This window comes from Salvelinus namaycush, chromosome 41 (assembly GCF_016432855.1).
Source record: "Salvelinus namaycush isolate Seneca chromosome 41, SaNama_1.0, whole genome shotgun sequence".
Classification (NCBI taxonomy): domain Eukaryota; kingdom Metazoa; phylum Chordata; class Actinopteri; order Salmoniformes; family Salmonidae; genus Salvelinus; species Salvelinus namaycush.
In genome coordinates, this window is record NC_052347.1 from 17,156,415 (window position 1) to 17,177,497 (window position 21,083).

At 43.6% G+C, this 21,083-nt stretch overlaps 2 protein-coding genes across 3 annotated transcripts; one reads left to right on the forward strand and one right to left on the reverse strand.

Moving 5' to 3' along the window:
* The first annotated feature begins 1,567 nt into the window (after positions 1–1,567).
* LOC120034395 (eukaryotic translation initiation factor 3 subunit D) lies at positions 1,568–10,809 on the forward strand. Of its 2 annotated transcripts, none has more exons than XM_038980929.1 (16): positions 1,568–1,669; positions 2,338–2,463; positions 2,564–2,609; positions 2,771–2,907; positions 3,003–3,088; positions 3,194–3,266; positions 3,475–3,596; positions 4,291–4,423; positions 4,649–4,796; positions 4,997–5,127; positions 5,295–5,380; positions 5,611–5,740; positions 5,870–6,012; positions 6,158–6,350; positions 6,557–6,653; positions 10,705–10,809. In XM_038980929.1, exons 2-16 carry the CDS (start codon positions 2,341–2,343, stop codon positions 10,719–10,721), a joined length of 1,665 nt encoding a protein of 554 aa, XP_038836857.1. In that variant the 5' UTR covers positions 1,568–1,669; positions 2,338–2,340; the 3' UTR covers positions 10,722–10,809. The 2 variants fall into 2 exon arrangements, with proteins under 2 accessions (XP_038836857.1, XP_038836858.1); XM_038980930.1 differs by having other exon boundaries at positions 3,481–3,596.
* A 5,502-nt stretch (positions 10,810–16,311) lies between these two features.
* LOC120034229 (apolipoprotein L1-like) lies at positions 16,312–20,797 on the reverse strand. The gene is made up of 5 exons (XM_038980708.1): positions 20,675–20,797; positions 19,499–19,595; positions 17,883–18,479; positions 17,452–17,574; positions 16,312–17,354 (listed from the first exon to the last, which is right to left on the reverse strand). The coding sequence occupies exons 2-5, from the start codon at positions 19,528–19,530 to the stop codon at positions 16,385–16,387; spliced, it is 1,722 nt and encodes a 573-aa protein (XP_038836636.1). The 5' UTR covers positions 19,531–19,595; positions 20,675–20,797; the 3' UTR covers positions 16,312–16,384.
* Between the last annotated feature and the right edge of the window lie 286 nt (positions 20,798–21,083).

Genomic DNA, 21,083 nt, shown 5'->3' on the forward strand with positions numbered 1-21,083 from the left:
TGTAGCACTCCACCAATCAAGCCTTTATGGTAGAGTGGCCAGATGGAAGCTACTCCTCAGTAAAAGGCACATGACAGCCCTCTTGGAGTTTGCCAAAAGGAACCTAAAGACTCTCAGACCATGAGAAACAAGGTTATCTGGTCTGAAGAAACCAAGATTGAACTCTTTGTCCTGAATGCCAAGCGTCACATCTGGAGAAAACCTGGCACCATCCCTACGGTGAAGCATGGTGGTGGCAGCATCATGGTGTGGGGATGTTTTTTAGCGGCAGGGACTGGGAGACTAGTTAGGATCGAGGCAAAGATGAACGGAGCAAAGTACAGAGAAATTCTTAGTGAAAACCTGCTCCAGAGCGCTCAGGACCTCAGACTGGGACGAAGGTTCACATTCCAACAGGACAACGACCCTAAGAACACAGCCAAGACAACTTAAGAGTGGCTTCGGGACAAGTGTCTGAATGTCCTTGAGTGGCCCAGCCAAAGACCGGAATTGAATCCGATCGAACATCTCTGGAGAGACATGAAAATCGCTTTGCATCGACGCTCCCCATCCAACCTGTCAGAGCTTGAGAGGATCTGCAGAGAAGAATGGGAGAAACTCCCCAAATACAGGTGTGCCAAGCTTGTAGCGTCATACCCAAGAAGACTCAAGGATGTAATCGCTGCCTAAGGTGCTTCAACAAAGTACTGAGTAAAGCGTCTAAATACTTATGTAAATGCCATATTTCAATTTTTTTTTAAGCAATGCAAAAATTTCAAAAAATTATGTTTAGATTGATGAGGGAGAAAAAAACTATTTAATCAATTTTAGAATAAGGCTGTAATGTAACAAAATGTGGAAAAGCTCAAGGGGTCTGAATACTTCCTGTATATGTACTGATGTGTGAGTAACTGTCAGTAATGTGTGTAACTGTCAGTAGGACCATTTTTTGTTCTATTGTTCTTATTTTAAATGTGTGTAGTTCAGTCCTTGAGCTGTTCTTGTCTATTGATGTTCTGTATTATGTAATGTTTTGTGTGGACCCCAGGAAGAGTAGCTGCCTCTTCAGCAACAGCTAATGGGGATCCTAATCACAACAAAAAACAGTTAGAAAAGTAGAGGATGGTGACCAACGGGTGAGGGAGCCTGAGAGGATCCCTGTGAGTATTGGGCCAGTACAGAGTAACCCAAACAGTTTGTGCTTTAGTAAGGTTGACTACTTGGCATTTATTGCTATGGTAATTACTGCACAGATGGAAAGGAAATCCCAGAAGACTGATTTGGTGGTAGAAGCAGCAGACTTTTGGGGTGTTGAGATTTTAGTGCAGAAGAACTACAGGGGGGTTTGAGACAAGGGGTTCCAGCTTCCCAGGGTGACGGCCTGGTGTAGGATGTTTGGGCCAAAGTAGTGTGAAGGGGTGGTGGGTTTGTTGGGGATAGTGGTGTATATCTAGGGGTAGATGGTGGTGCAATTAATTTTTCCCCCCAATTTCACTTTTTGTGAACAAAATGTGCAATTCACACCCCGACCTGTGAACGGCAGCAATATGCAACAAAGCTTCTAGTCTGCCGGAAAACCACTCTTTACGGTACTTTTCCACTTCCTTTTTCTAAGTCGCCTTTAGAAGAAAATTGTGACTCGGCTGTTTGGCCGAATAAAAACTGCCGTTTGGTCGTCACAATCTTAAAGGTGAGATTCGAATAAGATATGAAAATGTATGAACATGTCATGTTTACAATGATGTTTAGGGTAAACAATGTGAAATGTACTCGAGTGAATGTTACTGCCACCGCCGTTAGCTTAGCAGATTGCTATCTGCCACCTGGTTAACGAGTTAGCAAGCATGCTGGTTAGCTTGCCATAGTGTCCATATGGAAACAGAACGTAGTTACGCTCAATCGTTGATGTCACCTTACTAGATTTGGGTGTTGTGAAATGTTTGTCTAGCTAACTAGGTCGCCTGCTGATATAATGTTAACGTTAGCAAGCTTAGGCTAGACTATTGTAGATAACGACGTTAGCTATAACTTGTACATTGCATTCTCTCCATGATGATTACTTATGCAAATAGTCTATCGATGGCAGTTTCTTAGCAATCCAATGGTTATGTGTCCTGGGTCCGTGATGACTAGGCCACTGCGCATACTGAAATGCCTATCTAATGTTAGTGCATTGATGAGTGAAAACAGTGCTATTCTTTGACATTGTCTGAGACCCTGCGGCCTAGGTTACTAAACGTATCATCCACTTGCGTATGTACACCAAATTTCTATCTAATATACATAGTATAAGGTAACTAGATATTGTTCAAATCTGCGTTTCATTTTAAATGTTTACAACATCTGCCCTAACCTCAGACCATGGCGAAGTTCCATGCCCCTGAGATCCAGGACAATCCCTCTGGATGGGGTCCCTGTGCTGTCCCTGAGAAGTTTAAGGACATGCCCTACCAGCCCTTTAGCAAAGGAGACCGTCTGGGAAAGGTTGGTCTTCCTCTGCTGCCTCTCACCTTTAATTATAAACAGCAGTTTGCCCTGCTTCAAGAGGAGGACATTAGGCTGATTGATTTACTTTTCTGTGCAGGTGGCTGATTGGACAGGAGCAACCTACCAGGACAAGAGATACACAAGTGGGTTAAATTGTATTGTAGGATTCACGATAATAACATGATATGGTGTAAACATAATCCAGAATATATTGCCTATTGTAAACGTCTATATTCAATATTGATTTTGAGGTATTTCAGACTATGGATGCCATCATTTGACATTTGGTTGTATGTTTTGACAGACAAGTATTCATCTCAGTTTGGGGGTGGTAGTCAGTATGCCTACTTCCATGAGGAGGACGAGACGAGCTTCCAGCTGGTGGACACTGCCAAGACGCAGAAGACTGCCTACCAGAGGAACCGCATGAGGTTTGCTCAGGTACAAGACTAATCTGCTCGACCACACACAGTACCCCAAAAAGGCTTTTCTGTGTAACCTTTTCTATAACAGGATGTTTTGTTCTGTTTTTACAGAGGAATCTGCGCAGGGACAAGGACCGCAGGAACCTGACCCAGTTCAATATGCAGACCCTGCCAAAGAGTGCCAAGCAGAAGGAGAGGTAAGCTGCCTGCAGTTGTTTAGCCAATCCACTGCTGATGTGGCTTTCTAAATGTTGTTCTCTGGTTTTCTCTATAACTGTCTAATCTCATATGGCTCTGTCCAGGGATCGCATGCGCCTACAGAAAAAGTTCCAAAAGCAGTTTGGCGTGCGTCAGAAGTGGGACCAGAAATCCCAGGTATGGGAAGATCAACAATGCATGTGGATTGTTTTATCAGTGCACCTCCGGACATCTGAATCGTATTGTGATACTCCTCAGATAACATCTGATGTAGTCATATGAAGTTTCTGGCAACTGTCTTCCCAAACACCTGCTAACGCTACCATACGTTCCTGTCTCTCCTCCCTCCCCTTTCCCTTTCCCCCCTCATACCTTTCATTTCAAGGCCCAGTTGAAACCCCGGGACTCGTCGGTGGAGGTCCGGAGTGACTGGGAGGTGAAGGAGGAGATGGACTTCCCCAGGCTGATGAAGATGAGATACATGGAGGTGGAAGACCCCACTGACATGTGAGTGACTTATCAACACTGCATCTGTGTTCAATCCAAGGGAGAACGACTGCGCCCTCGCATTGAGTTCAAGTTAATGGACGACTGTGGTACTTCAGGCATTGTTTCCACAAAACTATCCCCCATTATAGTGAAAGGGGAAATGGTGCTCTTTGTGGTCAGTATTCGTAGATGTATATAAACAAAATATTCAAACACAATCATGGTATCAATAATGGCTTCTATTTCACCAGATGTATGTCCTTGAACCGATTACTTTAAAATCACAGACAAAGTTATAAGAATAATCTAGTTGCTAATGGCAGCCTGCAGTACCTCTCTCGGCCTTCAACTTGAGATACTCCATGAGAGGGAGCAGCACTGAGCTAGCCTTCAACGTCACTTCATAGAGTAGGTTTCCAACAACTCCTCTGTGTAAAAGGATGGTGACATGCTGAAATGACACTTCCTTATCATGAAATGCGCCACTGAGCATTCTCATAGGAAACAATAGAGTGATGTCATCGATGGCTTTGTCCATTTTTTTCCCCAGTCTGTCTCAATCACACAGTTCAGAACAAAACCCAGTCTGAATAACATGATGTTCAAGTTGCTTTTCACCTGCAATGAGTCTAGTCTGTTTTTACCCTTTTTGTTTCTACTGGAAGAAAATATTATATCCACGTAAAGTCAATTGATTTTCTTTCTCCCTCAGTGAGTGCTGTGGTGCGTTGGAGTACTACGACAAGGCCTTCGACCGCGTCACCACTCGCAACGAGAAGCCTCTCAAGAGCATCAAGAGGATCTTTCACACAGTGACCACCACCGACGACCCTGTCATCCGCAAGGTACACCCTCTTAATTCCACACTTGTACAGCACAGTGCCAGGTACAGTAAGCCAGAGCAACATAATATTGATTCAGTCCTTTTGTTGTTTTGTCTGCACATTCTTGTTCAGAACTAATGGTTTCACACATTTCAGAAACAAAAACATGATTATTACAATGTCCACTGCCCTGTAGAGTGTTCTCTGCTCAGATGTAAATCCTTCCCTATACCCTCCTCTCTGCAGTTGGCTAAGACCCAGGGCAATGTGTTTGCCACCGATGCCATCCTGGCCACCCTGATGTGCTGCACGCGCTCAGTCAACTCCTGGGACATCATTGTGCAGAGAGTGGGCAACAAGCTCTTCTTTGACAAGAGAGACAACTCTGACTTTGGTGAGGCTTTCTCAAGTTAATCTATTCAGCTGTTGGTCCATCTCTGACTGGTCAAGGAAGTCTTGTTTACTAGTGAATCAGTAGTTACCCCTTATATCAAACTCTCTCCTATAAGTCTTCTTGTCATAATGCCAATGTTTAGGGGTGAGTTTGGTTTTTTGTGCATTCGGCTCATCTAACCATCTAACTGTACATGTCAGATCTGTTGACGGTGAGTGAGACTGCCAACGAGCCACCACAGGATGAGGGCAACTCCTTCAACTCGCCCCGTAACCTGGCCATGGAGGCTACCTACATCAACCATAACTTCAGCCAGCAGTGTCTGCGCATGGTAAGACCACTACAATTATACACCAATGGACATGTCTAGTGACATTCCTTCAATGTGAGTGTGATGTGGCAAAAGTCCAAGCATTTCTGCCATTGTAAAGAATACATTTGAATTGGATGTTAATTATTTCAGTTCTAATAGGATGCCGTGTCTTTGTTTCCCCTCAGGGTGGGGAGAGGCACAAGTTCCCTAACCCCAACCCATTTGTAGAGGAGGACATAGACAAGAGTGAGGTGGCCTCTGTTGCCTACAGGTGGGTACTGACCCGTGCTGCTCTGTCATGCTGCTCTCTCACTACTGCAGACCATCCACTCATTCAGACCATCTAATCACAGTTAGTTCATTCACATCTGTAAGAAGTCTTTAAAAAAATGTTTTGGTACTCCCTATAAATGGATCCATGTGATGTGTCCTGCTGGACTATGGGTTAGTGTTGAGGGGTGTAGCTGTGTAGACCTGTAAACTCACCTGTTTCTGTCTCAGGTACCGCCGCTGGAAGCTGGGGGAGGACATTGACCTGATTGTACGCTGTGAGCACGATGGAGTGATGACCGGGGCCAACGGAGAGGTGTCCTTCATCAACGTCAAGACCCTCAACGAGTGGGACTCCCGGGTAAGAGGAGGAACGAGTGATGACAGAAAAGACAGTACTAGATATTTGATGCTATCTCAGGGGATGAAATGCAGTGTTAATTTCCCCTCTAATGCTTAATGTTGTTGAATGTTTTGTTCTTGTCTTAAGCACTGTAATGGAGTAGACTGGCGTCAGAAGCTGGACTCTCAGAGAGGAGCTGTTCTGGCCACCGAGCTGAAGAACAACAGCTACAAACTGGCCCGCTGGACCTGCTGTGCCATGCTGGCTGGCTCAGAGTACCTCAAGCTAGGGTCAGTGCCCCCCCCCCCCCCCCCCAAACACATGTCAAGTGCGACTATACTGTTCACAGCAACCATTTTTCCCCTTCAAATTGTCCATAAATTCACTTGGTTATGACCTCCATCAGTTAAATCCCCTGCCCTCCCCTGTCTCCAGGTACGTGTCTCGTTATCACGCGAAGGACTCTGCGCGCCACGTGGTCCTGGGCACCCAGCAGTTTCAGCCCACTGAGTTTGCCAGCCAGATCAACTTGAGCATGGAGAACGCCTGGGGCATCCTCCGCTGCGTCATCGACATCTGCCGCAAGCTGGAGGAGGGCAAGTACCTCATCCTCAAGGACCCCAACAAGGTGAGCCCGGGACTGCTGACCATGGAGCAGAGCATGCCCATGACTGTTTCTGTAGAGCGCTGCCAATGACTTGAAAGACTAGTACTTGTCTCTGCAACTTGTAGTTGATTTCCCCCATTGTCTGACGGTGTCTGCACACAGAGCCCAAGAAATGTTAGTGTTCCTTACAGAGAGTCATTATCATCATTGTGTGCTTTTGCCAACAGCAAGTGATTCGGGTGTATAGCTTGCCTGACGGGACCTTCAGCTCAGATGAAGATGAGGAAGATGATGATGATGAGGAAGAGGACGAGGAGGAGGAAGGTGAGGACTGCCACCATTGCACTATGCGGTACCTGTACTATGTTCACAGGGCATTTGGAAAGTATTCAGACCACTTCACTTTTCTAACATTTTGTTACATTACAGCCTTATTCTAAAATTAATTAACTGTTTTCCCTACACGCAATACCCCATAATGACAAAATCAGGTTTTTAGAATTATTTGCAAAAAAAATAAGCAATACCTTTTTAGGTATTCAGAGCATTTGGTATGAGACTCTAAATTGAGCTCAGGTGCATTCTGTTTCCATTGGAAAAAAATGTATAAGAATAACAAATAATTAAAGAGCAGCAGTAAATCACAATAGCGGGGCTATATACAGGGGGTACTGGTGCAGGGGCACCGGTATTGAGGTAATATATACATGTAGGTAGAGTTATTATAGTGACTATGCATAGATAGTAACGGAGAGTAGCGGCAGCGTAGAAGGGGGGGGGGGGGGGGGGGGGGGGCAGCAATGCAAATAGTCTGGGTAGCCATTTGATTAGCTGTTCAGGAGTCTTATGGCTTGGGGGTAGAAGCTGTTTAGAAGCCTCTTGGACCTAGACTTGGCGCTCCGGTACCGCTTGCCGTGCGGTAGCAGAGAGAATCGTCTATGACTAGGGTGGCTGGAGTCTTTGACAAAAAAAATTAGGGCCTTCCTCTGACACCGCCTGGTATAGAGGTCCTGGATGGCAAGAAGCTTGACCCCAGTGATGTACTGTGCCGTACGCACTACCCTCTGTAGTGCCTTGCGGTTGGAGGCCGAGCAGTTGCCATACCAGGTAGTGATGCAACCCATGCCACATCTTTTCAGTCTCCTGAGGGGGAATAGGTTTTGTCGTGCCCTCTTCACGACTGTCTTGGTGTGCTTGGACCATGTTAGTTTGTTTGTGATGTGAACGCCAAGGAACTTGCTCTCAACCTGCTCCACTACAACCCCGTCGATGAGAATGGGGGCGTGCTCGGTCCTACTTTTCCTGTAGTCTACAATCATCTCCTTTGTCTTGATAACGTAGAGGGGGAGGTTATTGTCATTGCAACACACGGTCAGGTCTCTGACCTCCCTATAGTCTGTCATCATTGACAGTGATTAGGCCTACCACTGTTGTCATCTGCAAACTTAATGATGGTGTTGGAGTTGTGCCTGGCCGTGCAGTCATGAGTGAACAGGGAGTACAGGAGGGGACTGAGCACGTACCCCTGAGGGGCCCCCGTGTTGAGGATCAGTGTGGCGGATGTGTTGTTACCTACCCTTACCACCTGGGGTCGGCCCGTCAGGAACTTCAGGATCCAGTTGCAGAGGGAGATGTTTAGTCCCAGGGTCCTTAGCTTAGTGATGAGCTTTGAAGGCACTATGGTGTTGAATGCTGAGCTGTTGTCAATGAATAGCATTCTCGCATAGGTGTTCCTTTTGTCCAGGTGTGAAAGGGCAGTGTGAAGTGCAATAGAGATTGCATCATCTGTGGATCTGTTGGGGTGGTATGCATATTGGAGTGGGTCTAGGGTTTCTGGGATAATGGTGTTGTGAGCCATGACCAGCCTTTTAAAGCATTTCATGGCTACAGACGTGAGTGCTACGGGTCGGTAGTCATTTAGGCAGGTTACCTTAGTGTCCTTGAGCATATGGACTATGGTGGTCTGCTTGAAACATGTTGGTATTATAGACTCAGACAGGGAAAGGTGGAAAATGTCAGTGAAGACACTTGCCAGTTGGTCAGCGCATGCTCGGAGTACACGTCCTGGTAATCCGTCTGGCCTTGTGAATGTTGACCTGTTTAAAGGTCTTACTCACATCAGCTGCGGAGCGCCTGATCACAAAGTCGTCCGAAACAGCTGATGCTCACATGCATGTTTCAGTGTTACTTGCCTCAAAGCGAGCATTGAAGTTATTTAGCTCATCTGGTAGGCCTGTGTCATCATCCTTGAGATGTTTCTACAACTTGATTGGAGTGCACCTGTGGTAAATTATTTAGATATAATTAGGAAAGGCACACACATGTCTATATAGGGTCCCACAGTTGACAGAGGATGTCAGAGCAAAAACCAAGCCATGAGGTCGAAGGAATTGTCCGTAGAGCTCCGAGACAGGATTGTGTCGAGGCACAGATCTGGGGAAGGATACCTAAAAATGTCTGCAGCATTGAAGTTCCGCAAGAACACAGTGGTCTCCATCAGTCTTAAATGGAAGACGTTTGAAACCACCAGACTCTTCCTAGAGCTGGCCGCCCGGCCAAACTGAGCAATCGGGGGACATGTGCCTTGATCAGAGGGGTGACCAAGAACCCTTGATCAGGGAGGTGACCAAGAACCCAAACTGAGCAATCGGGGGACATGTGCCTTGATCAGGGAGGTGACCAAGAACCCACTCTGACAGAGCTCCGGAGTTCCTCTGTGGAGATGGTTGTCCTTCTGGAAGGTTCTTCCATCTCTGCAGCACTTGTGGTGGTTCATTTCTTTACTATCAAATGAGGAGAGACAAACTTATCACACAAGTCAGAGTTATACTTAAACTAAATATTTAATAGTGAGAGCTTTGCAATAGCATTGGCTGGTCGACAAATTATCATCTCTGATGATCCGTTGAGAGCGCCGAGACAAAAGTACAAAGGTCTTTTATAGCCAAGATACACCCCTTTCAACCTACATGACGAACAACAGATATATAGAATGGGTCACAAAGTTAAGATTTGTATGAAAGATACTTTTAATACATAGCAGACAGTATCTGCTGTGTCAACAGTTTTCATTGTATAGACCAGTGTCTGGCCCTCCGACTCCAAACTGGAACCATCTCTCCCTGGTACGGTATAGAACAGAAACATTAACTCATGCTCTGGGATGCTCTTTAGGTTTTATCACCCAAAAGACATGGTAAATCTCCTGTCAGTGTTATCTCCCAGAGGCCCTTCCTCAGTAGAACACACACACAATAGTTAACAATACTCTATTCTGTTGCATAAAACAACCATTTGATGCAATAAAAGTATTATAACATAATCTTGCAATTTTTCCTCTCACACACTACCAATCAGGCTTTTATGGCCAGAAGGAAGGCACTCCTCAGTAAAAGGCACATGAAAGCTGACTTTGAGTTTGCCAAAAGGCACCTAAAGACTCTCAGACCATATGAAACAAGATTCTCTGGTCTGATTTAACTATTTAGCCTGAATGCCAAGCGTCACGTCTGGAGGAAACCAGGCACCGCTCATCAACTGACCAGTACCATCCCTACAGTGAAGCATGGTGGTAGCAGCAACATGCTGTGGGGATGTTTTTCAGGGCAGGGACTGGTAGACTAGTCAGGATCGAGGGAAAGATGAACAGAGCAAAGTACAGAACCTGCTCCAGAGCGCTCAGGACCTCAGACTGGGAAAAAGGTTCACCTTCCAACAGGACAGCGACCCTAAGCACACAGCCAAGACAACGCAGGAGTGGCTTCGGGACAACTTTCTGAATGTCCTTGAGTGGCCCAGCAAGAGCCTGGACTTGAACCTGATCGAAAGTCTAGAGACCTAAAAATAGCTGTGTAGTGACGCTCCCCATCCAACCTGACAGAGCTTGAGAGGATCTGCAGAGAAATGGGAGAAACTCCCCAAATGCAGGTGTGCCAAGCTTGTAGCGTCATACTCAAAGCTGTAATCGCTGCCAAAGGTACTGAGTGAAGGGTCAGAATACTTATGTACATGTGAAATTCCAGTTTATTTTTTATAAATTTGCAAAAATGTCTAAACCTGTTTTTGCTTTGTCCTTATGGGGTGTAGTGTGTAGATTGAGGAGGGGAAATGATGTTACAGCCTTATTCTAAAATGGATTACAATGTGGAAAAGTGAAGGTCTGAATACTTTCCCAAAGCACTGTATATATTACAATGTGTGGGCAGTGGTCTCTGAACATTTATGTGATTGTATTCTAATGGTTTGTAAGTAATGTGATTAATAGTTGAGTTTTTGTACAATACATTTTGCATGTTCTGAATGACGTATGTTTACTGGTTTTAAAGTCCTTTTCTCTCCCCCTTATTTCTCTCTACTCCCTGTCCTCTTTTTCTAGATGAACAAGAACCCTAAGGTGTGGCAATTGCGCTAGTGACCAGGTGGCCTGCATCACACAGAAAATACTCCCTCGTTACATTCAAATAAAGATCTGACAAACTGGCTCTTGTTTCCATTTCTTTTGTATTTTCTCCTACTAAAAGGAGAGATCATTATTTTCTTACTGAAAAATAATCACTAAGCAGGCATGCGTCATCAAAATGAGTCATGATGAGGATTCCTATTCTGCTCATCTGTGAAGTGTATATATTGTTGATAGTAATTGAGTATTCTGGTATATTTAGATACTTGGTCTTTCTGTATAAAGGTTGAGTGAATGGTTACTGGGTAGTTGGTGGGCAGAGCTACATAAATTTGACTGCTGATCTATGTCCAAGATTACTTCTGAAGGGGGTTAAACCAAGGCCTCATACCTTTTAAAAGGGTTAATAAATTGTGTTACGATAAACTTTAAGGTCTCCTCTTTAGGAGACTGTGTTAACACCTGTTTTGAGTGTTGTGCCCTTCAGACACTATCAGAAGGCGGAAACCGCCTACGCTTAGACTCCTGTCTGGGCCCCACCGTGGCTGAGGCTCTGAGAACACAAGGCTACGCAGGCCTGATGAAAACAGCCACCTGTCAGAAGATGCTTGGACTCGTTCACCTTGTTATGACCCTATACGTATGATGAAAGGTCAAGTTTTGGTCAAACCCACTTCTGAGCTTTTAATTGCTGACAAGATGGTTGCTGCTGTTGGGGAGGTTAGATTTATTAACATTTTGCCAGGGAAAGTCACGCAAGGAGGACTGGGGAGGCTATATGAGTTACAGGATGTCTTAGATATTTTGCAGAACCTGGGGAGAGCTATCATATACTGTACTTTACCAACTTCTGCCTACAATTGTATTACTAAAGGAGAATTTTAAAAATGTTTCCTTTCTACTACCAATATACAGTTGAAGTCGGAAGTTTACATACACTTTAGCCAAATACATTTAAACTCAGTTTTTCACAATTCCTGACATTTAATCCTAGTACAAATTCCCTGTCTTAGGTCAGTTTGGATCACCACTTTATTTTAAGAATGTGAAATGTCAGAATAATAGAGAGAATGATTTCTTTCAGCTTTTATTTCTTTCATCACATTCCCAGTGGGTCATAAGTTTACATACACTCAATTAGTATTTGGTAGCATTGCCTTTAAATTGTTTAACTTGGGTCAAACGTTTCAGGTAGCCTTCCACAAGCTTCTCACAATAAGTTGGGTGAATTTTGTCACATTCCTCCTGACAGAGCTGGTGTAACTGAGTCAGGTTTGTAGGCCTCCTTGCTCACACACGCTTTTTCAGTTCAGCCCACAAATTTCCTATAGGATTGAGGTCAGGGCTTTGTGATGGCCACTCCAATTCCTTGACTTTGATGTCCTTAAGCCAATTCGCCACAACTTTGGAAGTATGCTTGGGGTCATTGTCCATTTGGAAGACCCATTTGCAACCAAGCTTTAACTTCCTGACTGATGTCTTGAGATGTTGCTTCAATATATCCACGTAATTTTCCATCCTCATGATGCCATCTATTTTGTGAAGTGCACCAGTCCTTCCTGCAGCAAATCACCCCCACAACATGATGCTGCCACCCCCGTGATTCACGTTTGGGATGGTGTTCTTCGGCTTGCAAGCATCCTCCTTTTTCCTCCAAACATAATGATGGTCATTATGGCCAAACAGTTCTATTTTTGTTTCATCAGAACAGAGGACATTTCTCCAAAAAGTATGATCTTTGTCCCCATGTGCAGTTGCAAACCGTAGTCTGGCTTTATTATGGCGGTTTTGGAGCAGTGGCTTCTTCCTTGCTGAGCGGCCTTTCAGGTTATGTCAATATAGGACTTGTTTTACTGTGGATACAGATACTTTTGTACCTGTTTCCTCCAGCATCTTCACAAGGTCCTTTGCTGTTCTGGGATTAATTTGCACTTTTCGCACCAAGGTACGTTCGTTCATCTCTAGGAGACATAACGCATTTCCTTCCTGAGCGGTATGACGGCTGCGTGGTCCCATGGTGTTTACACTTGTGTACTATTGTTTGTACAGATGAACGTGGTACCTTCAGGCGTTTGGAAATTGCTCCCAAGGATGAACCAGACTTGTGGAGTTTTATCATTTTTTTTCTGAGGTCTTGGCTGATTTCTTTTGATTTTCCCATGATGTCAAGCAAAAAGGCACTGGGTTTGAAGGTAGGCCTTGAAATACATCCACAGGTACACCTCCAATTGACTCAAATGATGTCAATTAGCCTATCAGAAGCTTCTAAAGCCATGACATAATTTTCTGGAATTTTCCAAGCTGTTTAAAAGCACAGTCAACTTTGTGTATGCAAACTTCTGACCCACTGGAATTGTGATACAGTGAAATAATCTGTTTGTAAACAATTGTTGGAAAAATTACTTGTGTCTTGTACAAAGTAAATGTCCTAACTGATTTGCCAAAACTATAGTTTTTGTGGATTTGTGGAGTGGTTGAAAAACAAGTTTTATTGACTCCAACCTAACTGTATGTAAACTTCTGACTTCAACTGTATATATATCAGTTTGATAATTATATAGACCTGATCATCTGTTGAAGAACTTGACCAACACTTCCAAGGCATGTCACCCATCTGCTCCTCAAACACCTGGTCAAAGCTGATACACTGTAAAGGGGTTCTTCCAGTCGATGCATTTATCTGCCAAAGAATGAATATGTAGCTGTTTGAGATGGACCTTCAACAATCAAACATAACATGACCTTCATTCTTTACTAATCTTGTTTGCCAGAGATGTGTTACTACTGATAAGTGAGTCTGTTTCGTTATTGCCAGGGCCCTGTCCAGAAACAACCCCTCCCAATTCATCAGGTACTGAGCCAGTGTCCAAAAGTTGAGTCTTCAGGCACAATAAAGAAGCTGTTCCCATGCACTGTCACAGACAGACTGTTATTTCCTGCCATGGTAGTGTTGTCAAGCTGGATGAACATTCAAGCAGTCCCACTGTGAACTTTGGATCCCTCGGACAGTAAAGATTGATTAGTAGGGTATGGCTATAGACCGTAAGCAATTCAGACAAGACGTCCCAAGATGGGAGGGGAGAGGAATGACTGGGGAAAACTGCTACTGTTTACATTCAGTTCTGATGAAAGTGGAGTATTTTTAAAGGCACTGGCTGTGTGTTGCCATATCATACAAGTATGATAAACAGTGGATTCAGATGAGATCATGGTGGAAATGGAAGACACTGGAAGATCACATTCTCAACCAGGTCAGTTTTTGATCAATCCTAGCAAAACTAGAAACAGGAAGTGAAAACACACACTGCAGTCAGATAAACTGTCTCTCAATACAATGATTGTAATGATCTCATGAGTGATTTTCATTCACAGCTATAATACTGTGAGAAAAGGTTTGTTAAAGAGATATGCAATAAAGTATAATTGTTATTCTCTTTGTTCATTTCAGCCAAGCATTCCCTCTCTCTGTGGTCTCAGGGTTGTGAATAATCCTTATCGGAGAGAGGCGGGGAAGAGTGCTGTGGGAAACACCATCCTGGGCAGAGGGGGTGTTTGACACGGTGTGGGTGAGAACCAGGAAGGCGGTGAGAAGGCAGGGTAAGGTTGCCGAGAGGCAGGTGACAGTGGTGAACATGCCTGGTTGGGAGAGGTTCCCCTCCAGGGGCTTCTCTCTGGGGGTCTGGAGGGAGATTGTCCGCAGCAATCCTGGAGGAGGTCAGGAAGAAGTAGGAGAGGAGGCACCAGGAGGAGGACAGGGACAGAGAGGAGGGGCTGAGGAGGGTCAGCTGGAGATGGAGGAGACAGGGGAGGGAGAGAAGGCCACAGAGGAGTCCACGAGATGGCAGAAAAGGAGATACACAGATGAGAAATCAGACAGTGAGTAAACACTATACTATACCTAAAGTACTCACTGAGAAAGTTGTTTTATGTGATGCCTAAATATGCCCATCAGTTCTCAAATGAGACAAACAATATATACTCTATGTCTGCCAGTATTTATTCAATGTGTGTAAACGATAAAGAATGGAATGTAAAAATACATTGTACTTACACATCTTGTGGTTCAACAGCAGGTGTGGAAAGCAGACCTTGCTGAGTTCCTGATTAACTTTATACCTATTACAGTCCAAAAGACATTCATATCTTCCACTATTTATTTTTAATATGGACTGCCAATATAATTGTCCATGTCCATCAGGGCCACATCCAGGCATAAGTCTCTTAGGGGGCCCCCGATCCAAAAACATTGTGTTGAGAGTTAGAATAGAAGAATACACTAGGTGCAGTTTTGAAATTTGGTTGTGCATCAGCAGCGGTTTTCTTATGTCAGTCACTAACTATCAACCAAATTAGCCATGTCAGCAAACAATTTTTAGATTGGTAAATTAGGCTAGCCAGCTATCTTAACTTGTGGTAATCATGGCTGAAAACCCACCGGGCACACAGGGCATGTGCCCAGGGGCCCTGACCTCCATGGGGCCCTCATTGATTTTGTTAATCACTCTCACTCAGATATCATTAACATGGCATAAGTCTTGGCAAAATGTGTAGAATTACAGGAGATTAGCTTTAAAATGGAAAACATTTCTCTCCACCCCATGGCAAATTGGATAGAATTGAAGGAAAGTTGCTGTAAAACTTCACATTTGTTCTCTCTGCCCCATGGCAAAATGTTTAGAATTGCATAAAGCTTGCATTAAAAATGCAAGAATTTCCCTACTCCCCATGGAAAAATGTGTAGAATTGCAAGTCATTTACTATAAAACTTAAATTTTCCCCTCAGCCGCAAGAGGGGGACCACTAAAATGTTTTGCATGCGAGGTGGGGCCCAACAAAATCTTAAGGCCCCAAAAAGGATAGGGCCGGTCCTGATGTCCATGGACAAATACTGTATCATCAGTTTTAGGTATCTCTGAACTGAACTGGACAGAAATGTATCATTACTGGCTCGTTACTGTTTGATAGAACCTTGTTACTGTTTGATAGAACTTATCTGCATGCATACAACACAGTATTCACATTATTCTGCATGTTTTGAATGAATGATCAATTTGCATGATTTTCTGTTATTAATGTGCATATGAATCATTAAAGCCGCTATCTCTACTACTTCTGAAAATAGCTCTGATTATCACAAGGTGTGTGTGTGTGTGTGTGTATATATAGCTGCCTTTGATTACCACACTTGACTGTTGCCAAGGCTACACTGGGGCAAGACACTGGCTGTAAAAAGCTATTGCCTCTCAGGCTGTCCTATGTGTGTCCTCCTGCTTTTGTTTCCTTGTATGCAACATTTTGAAAAGTGATTCCTTTTCCAGGCCAAAGTCCAGAGATAAATGACATGGGCAAGGGATTTAACACTTTCTGTACATATAGGATTACAGATAAGGAACTCATGTTTTAGGATTATTTATAATCACCATTACAATAAATTGTGTGGAAGCAGAAAATATCAGGTAAAACATATGGAGTGTTCTTATTGTGTTCTGTTGTACAACATAATGCTTTTGTCTTGCTGTACACATGACTACAGACTGCTTCACTCTGATGTCCCGTATTAAATGATGATGAAAATGAGAAAAGACCAATTAAAAAAGGATTTATTAAATAATTGTTTTACAAAGGTATTTCAGAACACCAGAAACAAGGACTATTATTATTGATACAAATATTCTCCTCCAGGAGGGTAAAAAGACTGAGCCAAAATTCTCTGGCACTTCCTGAACTTCCAAATTCCTCTACACAGCGAGTCGTAGATCCTCTGCCAGGAGTCTAGCTCTGTGCGCCACAAGGCCGCTCTGGCACGAATGAGCTGGGAGAACTCACTCTTGCTGCCTTTGGCCAAGCACACACTGTCTTTACAGATGAAGAAAACATCCAGGCCAATGAAGAGGGCGTTGAGAGTGATAAAACCAGCCCGTGCCGAGCTGGAGAGGGCTAGTGGGGTGCCTTTGGCCACCTGTCCAATGTCTGGGATGTCCCCTGCTAGCTTGGGCAGGTTTCGTGCTGCTTTGCCTTCCTGGAGCGCCAACTTACCAGCGCTTGCAATCAGATCTTCCTTTGCAAGGGCCTTAACACTCAGAGCCGAGGCACAGTCCACTATGGAGTCGATGCCTTTTCCAATGGCCCCGGCTGTGGCAATCACCTTCCCTGCCCCCAGCACGCCGTCCACCCTGCTCTGCCCCAAGATGGGCTCTATATTCCTGGTCACATCCTCCAGAGACTCCTGGAGACTCTCCACGTCCTCCATGAAATTCTGGAAGACTTCTCTGGCTTTCTTCTCATGGATGCTATTGACCTTCATCTCTGTGATACCAGTGGCTAAACTGTTGACCCCACTGGTGACCCCCAGGCTGACCCCTGCAATGGTGAGAGCCAGTGACACCCCAGCAGTGACAGGGGTCAGAGCTAAGCCCACTATGGATAGGATCCCTCCAGCCACCCCCACTGAGCTGCCTGCCACACTGGAGATCTTAGCCCCCAGCTTCATCCTGTCCAGCTGCACAGCATTTTCCTCCAGATCGGTCAGAAACTGCTCCATCCTGGGTCGGCGCTGGCTGAACCGGCCAATGAAGCGCTGAGCAGCCTCTTGGAACAGGAATGTTAGTCTGAGGTGCTGGTCCATCCTGACAGAGGGGAGACAGATTCAACATCTATTTACTGTATACCAATAAAATAAAAATATCAACAGAAGTTTAAAGACAACAACCAAACTAACCTTACCTGATATCATTCAGCTGATTCAAATGGTCCATCATCTTTTGTATGGACTCTTCACTCACATCAGCACCAAGGTTGACCAAACTGTCATTCTTATTTTTCCAAAACAGCATTTGACTGGAGCTACTGTAACAATGCATATTAATTTCAACATTACATTATATTCATTACATTTATATGTGGATTTTGAATTATATCACATAAGCCAAAGAACCTTGTCAAATGACACATCTGAGAAGGACAAAAATGAAGAAAAATAGTACAACTATACTAATATAAATTATGATATTAAAACAGTGTTTTAAGATTACTCCCAGGCTGTTGTCTGATCTGTAATCTAGAAGGAAAAAATGGACATAAAGTGTTTGTAAAATGACAATAAAGAACATTACATAAGTTAATGTTGAAGAAATTGTGATAGGAGCTCCACTTACCCCTTCTCCATTATTTTACAGAGCTGCTGGCTGATTTGTATGTATCTGTCCAGCTGGAGGGCCAGCACCTCTACATTGAGGAGGCTGGGCATAAAGAAGGACTTAGCATCCCTCTTAAAGTGGATGAGGAGAGGGCAGGATATTCTGACAGTAGTGACGACAGCCTGAACACTGGCAGGGCTCGTCCCCTGAGGCAGACAGAGGAACCTGTTCTCCTCAAACACCAACAGACAGGTGACCGCCAGACACTCCACAGCATGCAGGAAGTAATCCAGCTTCTCCAGGCCTCCCAGAGTGTCCTTTAGTACAGCCCCCAGCTCCTTCTCCAGCTCCTCACGCCTACTGTCTGCAGTCCCCTGGGTCAGACCGCTCCATACGAACTCCCCAAACGCCTTGGCCTTGGTCTCTGAGTTACGGACATGGTCGAACTTAAGGTCAATTCTGTCTGCCCTCTGCTTGATGTCCCTCATCATTTCCAGTTCTGTCTCCCTCTGAAGGGCCCATTTGGAATGTCTGTCACAGAACTCCCTCACTGTGTGAATGTGGCTGAGGGTGTTTGAGATGTACTGGCCCAAGTGCTCCCTTGTTAACTCTGATCTGGAAGAAAAGTAGGCTTCAGTCAGGAGCTTTACTATTGAATTCAGGATAATCAGTATATAAAATTACAAAGTTGTAGATACAGAGTGCCTATCCACCAACTTTAACCTTTTATTGAACTGCCTTTATTGAGTACCTTGGATTCTTTGTCAACACTGCCCTCTTGTCAATTTAAAGTAGCCCAGCAACACTCTCCTTTCTGCCCCAGTTATTAAACCTCTTAGATGTAAGGTCCCCTGTTTAGGTTCTAGTTCTGGTACCGACCAACATTTTTGCTTATAAATCGATCTGTGGACACCGTAGATTGAAATGGCTTGCATTGAGCAACAGCCCTGGTTCCCACAGACACAGTCTGAGCCTGTGTGATGTAGGATGAGAAAGGAGGATGAGAAAACTGAAACCACTTGAAGCTAGGATGTCCCTCCTACCATTTAATTCACTCTTCCGACTGTCCATCAACCCCTGAACCCTACATCACAGCCACTGACAAAGCACATGCCTGCAATCGTTAAGAGAGAGTGGTTGCATCATGGTAGCACATTCAGAGATAAAATAATAGCCATAAATCTAAAATAATACTTTTTAAACGGTCCGTTTGTCATAGAGGGCCAGGATTGATATGATATGAAAGGGGAGTTCCTAACAAGTTCAGGATGCCAAGCTACAGCAGACAGTTTGATCAAGAGAGACCTTGCAAAAATATGCATTTTCTCTAACACTAAACATACAAAATATGTAATTTACAGTTATAAGGAAGGTGAAATCTTATAGTTAGTTATTTTATAATATGATTATGCTATATTTAGAAAGCATATGTAATTTCAAGCCATATTCATACGATTTTGTTGAATAGGAAATGCATCATAAAAATATTTCATATTTGTACTGTGAACTTGAGCTTGTGTCCTGAAAATGCAGCATTACTAGTTATTTTTTATGGCCCTTATGATTACATTTTGGGATTAAGTTGACGTTTTCGATTACATTTAGTTACAATTAACTGGTTTTAATAGTCTCACCGTGACATGACGCTCTCCCTGTGTTTGGACATTTCCTGGTTTGGTTGATATCGTTACTGAACAGTGTTGCCTCGTCCCCATGGCATGTCCAATGTAACTGGATAATACAATTTTAAAAACACAGCCATTACATTTCTATTCTGATATAAATGTAGAAACAGGATTCACATGCATCACATAGCTACATGGGCAAACAGTGATTAATTTGTACATCGGGAAGTCCCGGAACACAGTGAGCGCGAGAGCCTAATTTTCTAGACATCAGTGTACAGCAACAATTCCAGACGTCACTGCAGAACACCGGCCATATGCATATAAACACACACTCAGCTGGGGGGTTTACAAGACCCGAATCAATGTAGTAGTAGAACAAATATCACAATATCCTAATATTATAACTTCAAATAAAATAAATCAATATAGGCTACAGCAGAACACACCTATGAGAATATATAGGCCTACACATATTCGGATTAACTTCACAGTGCAGAACAAGGACAACAGGTTTCAAAACCTTCCACAATGACTCTCCCCATGTCAAGTCCATGTATCTCCTGACAGTCAATTTCTTGCTCAAAACCATGAACGAGCCTGTGCCTATGACGTTTAGTCTCATTCTAAAGCTGTTCGGTAGACTCTGGCTGTATAGTCTATTTTTTTCATTTTGAGTGTTAACTATAACCTGGGTGTCGTCTTTAGCCGTGTCTGCAAGGCTTGCTACCAACAAATGAGCCTTGGTTCGGGCATGTTCAGAAACATTTTTTCTCAGGGCTCTTGTCAGAGGCAGAGTATGATACTTCTACGGTGGATTTATAAAGAAACGATAGCCTTATGTACCCATTATCTCTTGAAGAATATAACTTACTGCCTCATTAGTTTAGTTCAACTCTTGTACCCCATCAAAACCCAAAATATGAGCTTGTTTTACTCCAATGTTTACAAACAGAGTAAATGTAAACAAACACTATACCTTTAATACATAACGTTAGTTAAAACTATAATTTTGATATCATGGATATCCTTGCATCCATAGGTCTGTCTGTGAATTTAAGAGTGATTACAATCTCCAATTCCATCCCTCAGTTTTTAGCTGAAACAGGGGCGGGTAAAACGCTTTGTTATTGTTTCAACTGTTTGATTTGTGTAAAGAAATATGGATGTATAAAGCTCACTCACCTCGACAAAGAGGGTGAATGCTGTTCAGTCTCCCTACACCGGAATGTTGTCTTCTCAGTTTCGTTTCCCTTTTACTTCAAAACTTCCAAACTCAACTTGGACCCATTGAGCTATGATAAGAACGCTTGGACACGTCACCACCACTCATTTGAATGGCGAGAAAGAAACGCCCAAAACAGAGCAAATCCTTTAGTAAACAAATCTGTTGCGTGGAACAATATTGTGGCTTATTTTTGTAAATTAATTTTAAAGTTTTATTTGGAAGGATGGCGAGACTAAATGAAATGTTCTGTAAAATACTAGCGACTTCAGAGGGTAGCTGACACATGTAGTAACCATTTCAGACATATGTGGTATGTTACCTGTAAAATAAATATAAGGTCATGTTTATATCTCATGTAAAGCAAGT

What these genes read in the sequence shown, in the direction of transcription:
- LOC120034395 (XM_038980929.1), top strand. Translation starts at nt 2,341, where the DNA reads ATGGCGAAGTTCCATGCCCCTGAGATCCAGGACAATCCCTCTGGATGG. An exon ending in AGTGGGACCAGAAATCCCAG is followed by an intron (nt 3,267 to 3,474) that starts GTATGGGAAGAT and finishes TTTCATTTCAAG; the next exon opens with GCCCAGTTGAAACCCCGGGA. An exon ending in GCCAGCAGTGTCTGCGCATG is followed by an intron (nt 5,128 to 5,294) that starts GTAAGACCACTA and finishes GTTTCCCCTCAG; the next exon opens with GGTGGGGAGAGGCACAAGTT.
- LOC120034229 (XM_038980708.1), bottom strand. Translation starts at nt 19,530, where the DNA reads ATGTCCAAACACAGGGAGAGCGTCATGTCACG. An exon ending in AGGGAGAGCGTCATGTCACG is followed by an intron (nt 18,480 to 19,498) that starts GTGAGACTATTA and finishes CTTTTCTTCCAG; the next exon opens with ATCAGAGTTAACAAGGGAGC. An exon ending in AATCAGCTGAATGATATCAG is followed by an intron (nt 17,355 to 17,451) that starts GTAAGGTTAGTT and finishes CCCCTCTGTCAG; the next exon opens with GATGGACCAGCACCTCAGAC.